At 29.5% G+C, this 9,955-nt stretch overlaps 1 protein-coding gene across 1 annotated transcript; it reads right to left on the reverse strand.

Moving 5' to 3' along the window:
• Positions 1-4,694: 4,694 nt before the first annotated feature.
• Positions 4,695-9,177, reverse strand: LOC123300436 (toll-like receptor 6). Its single transcript, XM_044883009.1, has one exon. The coding sequence runs from the start codon at positions 8,876-8,878 to the stop codon at positions 4,835-4,837; it is 4,044 nt and encodes a 1,347-aa protein (XP_044738944.1). The 5' UTR covers positions 8,879-9,177; the 3' UTR covers positions 4,695-4,834.
• Positions 9,178-9,955: the final 778 nt, after the last annotated feature.

Raw genomic sequence — 9,955 nt, forward strand, 5'->3', positions numbered from 1 at the left:
ACTCTTCAAGACCGAATATTTGTAAGCTATTCAAAAAATTCGGAAAGCTATATACTGGAAATCTATGTGAACATATATATACATGTAATAGTATAGTGGTTTGGTAGTATAGTGGTCAGTATCCCCGCCTGTCAGGCGTGAGACCGGGGTTCGATTCCCCGCTGGAGAGAGATTTTTTTTAAATTCTGTTAGTAACAATATCATATTTTTTATATTGGTCTATAATCGAAATAAGATCAATACAAAGTGTTGTAATTAATAATGACTCAAAGTATAATATGTATACATCTTGATAAAAACGAAAAAAAAAAATTAATTATCGGTTTTTTTGGATCTTATATTGGCTGGAACATCTATCGATTATGTGTTCATGCCTCAAATGTGTTTATATATAAAATTATTCAAATATGTGCTCAGGCTTTATGACGAGTTTCATTTACATTAAGTATACGTTTTCAAATTTCACGTTGACCGTTAATCGGTAGCTTCGGTTTGTTTCAGGATACCAAATGTTATTTCCTATACGGCAATGTGTCAGCATTGATAATAAAAATTGGTAATTTTGATGGGCCTGACTTTTTTTGAATCCTACTACATGATTTAAGGAGTTGCATCGAACAGTAGTTTACGAAATATGTTTTACCTTTTTTATATGCTTTTTTATATTAAATAAATCTTTTTTATAATTAAAAATTCGTTTTATTTCTACCAGAAAATATTATTAATTAAGTTCTCAATTTACTAAAGTAGAAACACAAACATTTCATATTTTATCACCTTTATTTCAATCTAAATTAACTTATGAAAACACTTGTTGAATATAACCTTTAATGAACTACATATAATTAATCAATCGTTTATTAAATTTCTAAATGCAATTAATCAAAAATAAATTTAGGTAAAAAGAAGAAGAAATATAGCATTAACTATATTTAATAGCTTCTGTACTTTTGTTGTAATATCTTTAGAACGAATCCTTTGTAATAATAAAAAGGGCTTGTAATAAAAATTCAGTTAGTTTTATTAAAATATAAAATAATATTTGTTGAATTCTCAATTATTATCCCAAAAGTAGTAGTAGACCAGAGTGATATAGTTGATAAAATTCCTTTTTTTATTTGGGCTCTAATGTACCATTCACGAGATACAGCTTTGCTAATTATCGTTTCTAATTTTGAGAATTTGTAGGTGGATATGACTCAAATTGAAATTTTTCCCTTTTGACTAACAACCTTTTGAAATTTTTTTACATCACTAGATACCTTTTGTACCAAATACGGGACACGAATTTTGAAATGATTTTTTTTTTCGGTTGTGCCATCTTGATTTCATTTCTGTAAGCTATATGATTGACATTAACCTTTTTATATAATAATAAAATAATTTCGTGTTTAAACAAGTGTTTGTAGTGTCATTCAAATTGTGTGATTTATATGAACGATTAACTGAATTTCGAAAAAAATTTCATCATATTGAACTTGAACAATTAATTAAAAAATAATTTTTTTTAAATATTGTGAATATCAAGGCTTTGACATGGTAATACCCTGTGTAATAAATACCCTGTTTGAAACAAGGTTAGTTAATCATTTTTTTTTTAATTTTATGTTATTTAAACAAACAAACAAAAAAATTCTCCGTTGGAAACAAAGGAACTCTGAACACCATGAATTTTTTTTGTCCCATATACGGGACATCAGTAGTCAAAAGATATTTACTTAGAATTTTTTCTCTTTACATTTATTTATAGCTTAATATTTACAGAGGTACAGAATGATTTTTAATAAATGGCCCACACTGTAGTAACTGATTCTTAGCACCAAAGCATTACAAAAAATTCATATAAACAAAGGCCCTAAGATACGCGTATCATTTTAAATTTTTATCGAATTAGTTGAGTTTTCGAAAAAAGTTTCAGCCAAAAGATATTAGTCTTTTTATGAGAAATATTTTTATCCTCTGAAGTTTTCCTCTAACAAGAATAGTTTAATCAGGTTTTCGAATAGCTTTGTCTATCTCCAACAGTACTGTTACAGAAAAAGCACATTGTTCGAAAACCGTTATAGAGCATAGAGGAAAACCTTAGAGGACAGAAATATTTCCTGTAAAAATATCAACATTTGAAAGGAATATGTTTAGAAAACTTACTCATAAATTATTAATAAAATTTTGTAGAAATAATTAATTTCTAATTAGTTATTAATTTTTATATTCCGCCTTTTCATACTTTACTTATCTGGTTAAGTTCAATAATAAATCATTATATTTAAACAGGAATTATTCAATTAAATCTATTATTAGCAAAGCAAATACTACAATACTTGTATGTTGTGTCACCTTGCCTTTAAATAAAATTTTGAACTGAAGTGAACCTTATCTATAAATAAAATTTTGAGGATATTTATTTTGAATTCAGTGGCGTAAACACATAGGGGACAAATTAAATACGCCCCTTTAAGAGTCTTTTGACACGCCCTTTCTCTAAATATAAAATTATTGCACAAGTATCGATATTAACGAAGAAGTAATTCGTTAAGTTTTGAGAATAGTCAACAAAATCATTTTCAAATGCGGGAGCAACAATTTCTATTTGTTAATATACCCAATGATACATATAAAAGTTTTCGCAGTTTATGGCTTCAAACTTATTAGCTTCTTTTAAAACAGCATTTTTAAAGTCGATCCTCGGCGGACACAATCTCTCAAAAAGGAGTGTATAAAATAAAAATAAATTTTGAATCTTTCTTCTGGGTGTATTTTTCTACTTTTCTTAAAATTGCTCTTTAATGGACCAGGACTACTCACCTAAAAACAACTATTTGGGTTTACGTGAATGGTATTTACCTCTAGGATAGTTTTTTTATGGGCCCTCCGAAATCTATTGTTAAAATGTTGTTTACATACCATAGAGCAAGCATGGGAAAATGGGACTTACAGAAGTCCCTCAGACTTCTGTAACGTGTAAGATAATGAGCCAAGATAAAGATATAACAATGGTGACTTCGACTTAAAACAACTCGCCCATGCCTGTGATAGAGTTTGAATTCAAAGCCGAATTATTTTATGATGTTACAAAAAGCGTTAAAGAAAAACTTCTTAAAAAAGTAAATTTTCGAGAAAAAGTACTATGAATAAAGTAGGTAGAACACAGATTGGATATAACTGAAAAAGAAAATTTAATAAAAAAAACACAATTTATAAAAAGAAAATTGTCTTATATTTTCTTTAATGTAATAATAATAATAGCAGTCATTTTCACAATTAAATTAGTTTTAATAATTACAGTTGTTATTTTCGCAACCATTTTTTTCTTGTTTTCTTTATATTTTTTATAATAATAGGATGACAATTTGTTTTTCTTTTATTGACGTACATTTATTATTTTTCTTTAATTTCCTTATAATAATTAATATACAAATATGAATTTGATAAAATATTTTTAATTACATTGCTAATAAGCGTTCAAAAACTTGGATTTTTTTTATTATTTCAATTTAATAATTCGATATAATGATTTTATTTGGTGAGAATTGAAATATAGTTTTATTTACTTTTTTTCGGAGTATTCATAATAGGAAATTTACAAGAAAATATACAAATAAATTTTCAGTTTTAATGCCACAAATACATTTTCTTTTTTAAAATAAATAAATATTTTTTATATTTTGTTACAAATATTTACAAAATTTACAAATAAGTTAAAAAAAGTCTTTAAATTAGTTTCATTTTTTTTAAAAATAATTTATAGTAGAATACAACGTCCTACAAGAGCTGGAATATCGTTGGCATTAATTTCAGCCTCAATCATTACAATGTATCACAAAATATTTCATACCACTTCAGGAAATTACTAATTACTTAAGTTTTAACTGAAATGTTTTGTGACACGCTGTAATGATAACTTACAATAATCCAAAGGGAATCGATTCAGATGTTTGAACACTCAAACTGTAAAATAATTTTGCAGATACAATACTTTAGCAATGTTAATAACAAACAATTATTTTCGTTATTAATAGTTATTAGAAATTTATTTTATTAATTGATACAATTAATGAACACAACGGTTTCATCCGAGCCGATTACAATTAGATGAATGTATTTTCAAGTTTAAAAATACTGATTTCTCAAAAAATATCGATTTTTAACAAAAACGATAATAGGAATAGAATTGCAAATTACCGCGCAAGTGCAACGCAACAATATCGATTCTCTCGAAAAATCAGTTTTAGCAATCCTAATATAGGCCTAATATTTCAACCAAAAGTTACCTAAAAAGCTTTTATGCAAATTAATTATAATTACCAGCAAAATTTTTTTTCTGTAAATATTAATAAAACCTTGAATTTTTTTTCTAGGTAATGTGGCTGATCCTTTAGGGTATATTAGGTATTATTTGATTTATTCAACAATTTTTCTGTTTTGCAAAAAAATAATTTAAAAAATTCAACCAATTAAAACTTGGTTTCCTACGTATATATATAAAAGATATTTACAAAAATATTAAAAAATAAATCAAACAAACCTTTCTGTTTTATGTTATTTTTTTTACAAGTTTTTAGAAGTTTTAATTTATACAAAAAATATTACATATTGCATTAGTCCAAAAATTTTGGTAAAAATGTTTGAGTCGTTAATTCTTTTTAAAATCTAAATCACAATATTTTTAAAAATAATTGTTCGTTTTTTTATATTAAATTAAAAACAATAAATACTGAAAAAATAATTCACTGTGGTATTGCCGTCTACGATTTAAACGAAATTATACGTTGCTTCATCAAAAATGTTTTTAAGTACGATTTATAAATAAAAAAAACTATTTTATCACTAAATTTTATACAAAATAAGTCCTTGTTTGTTGATGTGCACCAGGTGGGGGTAAAGGTGGAGGAGGTCCCGTAGGACCACGAGTATCCGATATCGTAGAATAAACATGAGGTTGTGGTAATGCCATGTAACCATGCTCAGCACATTCGTAATGCTGACTACTGGTTGCACTACTACCACCTTCTTGTTCATCCCCCGATACGTATGTTGATTGTGTGGGTGTAGGTGTTGCTACACCCTGATGTACACCCGGTGTGACACCCCCCATGGGAGCTGTTGGTAACTGTTGATGTGGATGTTGTTGCTGTGTGGATGATGCAGTAATATTAAAACGATACCATGCATCTAATGCCGTTGGTGCTGCGGTATATCGAGCCCCATGCATATTTGCACCACCAATTTTACAACGCATATCCGTTGAATTACCCCCCGCATTTTGTAATTTACGTGGTGATGATGCAATTATATCTGGCATTGCATAGCGTAATTTTTCCCAAAATCTGCGATCATTCCACGCAATTGGTGTAGCGGCATGTAAAAGTGCACGCATTTCTGGATCAGGGGCTGGAGGTAACGTACCATCTAATAAGATACACATTAACTTATGCCTCCTCCGTGGACCACGTAAGCTAGCTAATAAAGCTGCACGTAGTTCAGGCCTAGACCATTCATAGGCAAGAAATGATGGCGATATGACTAGTAAAACACGTCGGCTAGCATCTGCCGCACTTAACACACTATCCGCTAAATAGGATGCACCTGGAACTAAATGTAAATCACGATGATGTAAACATAACGTATAACCAGCTTGTTCTAATTCCGAAGTCACAATACGTGTCACAATTTCATCATCTTTCATGCTATACACCACATAACCATCATATAACCGATCACGATCTTCAGCGGCATCAACACCACCTGAGTGATAGCCACATAATCGTATACCGTAACGAGAGTGTATCCACAAACGTATATCTTGTCGAAAAACATATGCCACCGCTAGTATTAAACATAACAAAATTAAAGTCACTAATGTTGCTGCTAATAACAGCGGTAAATACGTTGAATGCATAAAATTTTGATTAAAACTAATTTCACGTTGAATCACCGATGTTGCTATTGCATTTTCTTGACCATTACAATGTTTCAGCGCATCCGCAACGGTTTCTGTGGTTGATCCCGTACAAAATAGTTTTTCTGGTTGATTTGCGGTTAACCACTGTAAATTCGATAAAATCGATTGACAATCACACTGCCAATGATTTCCATTGATTGTTAATATTTGTGCATTAGTCTCAGGTAATTTTTCCCAAACAATATTATTATCATCCAATTTCAACACTTCTAATTTATGCATTTTCACAAATGTTTGATTTCCAACTTTATCAATATCATTATGCTCCAAATATAATTCATTTAAATTCTCCAATTGATCAAACTCATATCCACGTAATTCATTCAATTGATTATTTTCCATATGTAAAACTCGTAAAGATTTAACACCATTAAATGTTCGGTTATGTAATTGAACAATATTTGAATTATTTAAATATAACTTCTGTAACTTTTTCTTGCCAATAAAAACATGTGATCCTAATTCTCCAAAATTATTACCATCCAAATAAATCTCAGTAGCATCCATTGGGATGTGCTCAGGTACTTGCGTATAACCCGCATTGGAACAGTCAACAACATTCGATGTCCAAGTTAAATCATAATAACAAGTACAATTCTCTGGACATATCATTTCACAATCACAAGCATCGAATTCGCAACAGTGACAAGTAGCGAAACAATGTGTTTCGTACTTACATAAAAATTCCGAGGGAGATAAATTAATTAATTTTTTTGTTTTAATCGAAGCACGGCGTGTTAATTGACATTCAATAAGATCTAAATCCATGACACGTGGATATTGACGTAACCGATTTAACTGGTTGATTCTTTGCAACCATTCCATCGTACAATCACACTCGAACGGATTGTTTGATATATAAAATTGTGGTAAATCGTTATTTGGTAAAATTTCTGATATCGATATTGCAGATAACTCCAAGTTCCTAATTTGATTCCCATATAAAATCACTTTTTCTAACATGGGTAAATTTAAGAAAGTTCCAACACCAATATGAGAAATTTTATTATTATTTAGCAAAATCGTTTTGATATTTGAGGGAATCGATAGTTTATCAATTTTGGTTATTTGATTATAACTAACATCAATCATGTTTAACTTTAGTTGCGAACCGTTGATTTCATAGTAATTACCCAAAACAGCGATATTATTTGAGTGCATATCTAACCATTCCAAATTTTTTGGTAAATGACTATAATCGAACCATAATAAATGATTATCCGAAACATTTAACCACAATAAACTGTGCAAATTTGTAAAAACGCCACTAATATCAGTTAATTGATTCGAATCTAAACGTATTGCTTTCAGTTTATGATTATTGATAAACGCCGACTGTTCAACATATGCAATTTGATTACCCGCTAAATTTAACACTTCCAACGTATGTAAATTAGCAAATTGATCTCGTGTTATATTCACTAATTTATTATCAATCAATCGTAAACCATACAATTTATTTAAACCATAAAATGATTGATTTGTTATTTCCGATATTTGATTATTACCCAAATCCAATGTTTTTAAATTTGTTAACTTGGTTATAGCAATTGGTATTTCATTCAAATGATTATTACATGCAATTAACTCATGTAAATTTGTAAAATTCTCAAATGAATTTTGATGGATTTTTGAGATTTTATTATAATCCAAATATAATATGTTTAATACATAAAGTCCATTAAAGTGGTTCTCGTTAATCTCTTTGATATTATTCGATGTTAATATGAGAGCATGTAAATTTTTAAGTGTTGAAAATGAATTTTCCGCAATCACTTCAATCTGATTATACTCTAAATTTAATATTTGTAAACTATAAAGATCATTAAACACTCCATTATCAATTCGCTGGATTTTATTGTGTGATAAATTTAATATAATCAAACGTATCAGTCCCGAAAATGTATCACGATTTATCCATTGCGATGTTAATTCATTATGTGATAATTCTAACACTTCTAGATATTCTAAATGTTCAAATATACCCGGTGCTAATACACTCAATGAATTATTACGTAAATATATTTTACTCAATTGTTTCGAATTTATTTGAAACAATTCTGGTGGTAGTGCAATTATGGAATTCGAGCTTAAATTTAACGTTTTTAATTCAAATAATCCATTAAATGCCCGATCCCCTACTGTTGATATTCCATTTTCTTGTAAATGCAAATGTTGTAACGAATGTAAATTTGAAAATCCATTATCGGGTAAAACTATAATATCATTTTTAGACAGATCTAGAACTTCTATTGCTGAATTACACGAGGATACTTCATCGTTGTTACCAAATCCAAGTGTGGAAACATCTTGTAAACGATTTTCGGTTAAATTTAAAACCGTTAACGAGTATAATGGACAAAACAAACGCGTTGGAATTGTCCAAATATTATTATCACCTAAATCTAGTGTGCGTAGCTCCGACAATCCACGAAAACTATCGGGATGTAACTCTAAGCTCATTGCAGACCAGTCAGAGTTATGTGAGCGTAACGATAAATGTCGTAACTCATGTAATGTTGATAGCACTGATTCGGGGATATGACGAATTTTACAATATTCAATTGTTAAATCACGTAAACGTCGTAATGGTGACAAAAAACCCCCACGATGATGGCTAGGTTCAAGTGAGCTTTCAAAGAATAACACATCACTACATGAGAGTTTAAGTGCTGTTAAACGATCCGTTTGTAACATTGTTAAATTTGATAACAATGTTTCAACACCACCAATTGTTCGTAAACGACAAGATAATACAATTTGTTCCATTTCTGGTGGATATTGAGATGTTTGCACAATCCAATCACATCCTCGCGGTGCTTCATTTCCTGGTGTTGTTAATGATCTTTGTAAACTTTGTTTTATCACTGAACATATTAAAAATATTAAAATAACATCAAACATTTTATTGGCCATTTTTTCAATTTTTTTTTTTTTTTTTGGTGGCTGTTAAACTTTAATTAATTTTTTGTTAACACTTGATTAACACATGATCAACTGCACAATGAAATTTTAACTTTATTTAAACTTAGTTTATTGTTCCAACTTAAACTATTTGTGTGAAACACTTCACATAATATTATAAACACAGACGACATTCGTTAAAATATATGTTATGCGGAACTTAGAAAAAAAAACTCGGTTACTCAGGTTTACTACTACACGTTAGGTGAAATAGAATGTACCGCTGTTTAAAGCACGTCTGTTCTCTTTCGCATTTTACATACGACTGCCGTTGACGGCATGCAGTTCTTGTGAAGACACTGTTGATTTTCAAACAGCTGCTCAAAGGCAGGAGTAACGTGTAACTCCTCCTCTATGCTTTAATAAACATTCCAAAATAACCCCACTACGTTATTTTAGTACTAGGAGCACAGCTGCATTATGGTTTCAGTATATATAAGCAACTTATTTACAACTAGAACGATGTGTTTGTTGCCATCTCTTGACTGCTAACTGAATTCTTGTATTTAAATTGGTTTGAGTCATGGATGTATAGCCAAAATCGATTCGAAGGTACAGGTCGTGATATCTCACATTTATATGTTAAAGTAACTGTCTAACGATATTACTTATACAAAAATCCAATAGATAGCATTATGCTCCAGCCCGTAAAATGCTGCCACCGTTTTGCAACCTATGAAATTAAAATTCAAATTATATTCGTAAAACACTACTTGGGCTTAACTAATATTTTTGAAGCTTAAATATAGTTTGATATACGTATTTTGAACTGTGCTTCCAAAATGAAAACATCAACAATTATAAATTGTGTCTTTGAAAAAATTTATGGAAGTGTTGATTTTGATTGTAAAAACAAAATGTACAGATAGGTAGGTTAGATCACAGAATAATCGGTTTAGATAAGATAGAGAAGCTTTATTGACAATGCCATCACTCACTTGGGCATCTGATAATAAAGACACCTTAACAAAAATTTTTTTTTTTACATATTAATTATTACAAAATTGCGAATGGGTGTACTTTTGTAGG

Source organism: Chrysoperla carnea, chromosome 5 (genome assembly GCF_905475395.1).
Source record: "Chrysoperla carnea chromosome 5, inChrCarn1.1, whole genome shotgun sequence".
NCBI lineage: Eukaryota > Metazoa > Arthropoda > Insecta > Neuroptera > Chrysopidae > Chrysoperla > Chrysoperla carnea.

Bases quoted from the DNA above. Each gene is read 5' to 3' on its own strand.
- LOC123300436 (XM_044883009.1), bottom strand. From the start codon at position 8,878: ATGGCCAATAAAATGTTTGATGTTATTTTAATATTTTTAATATGTTCA.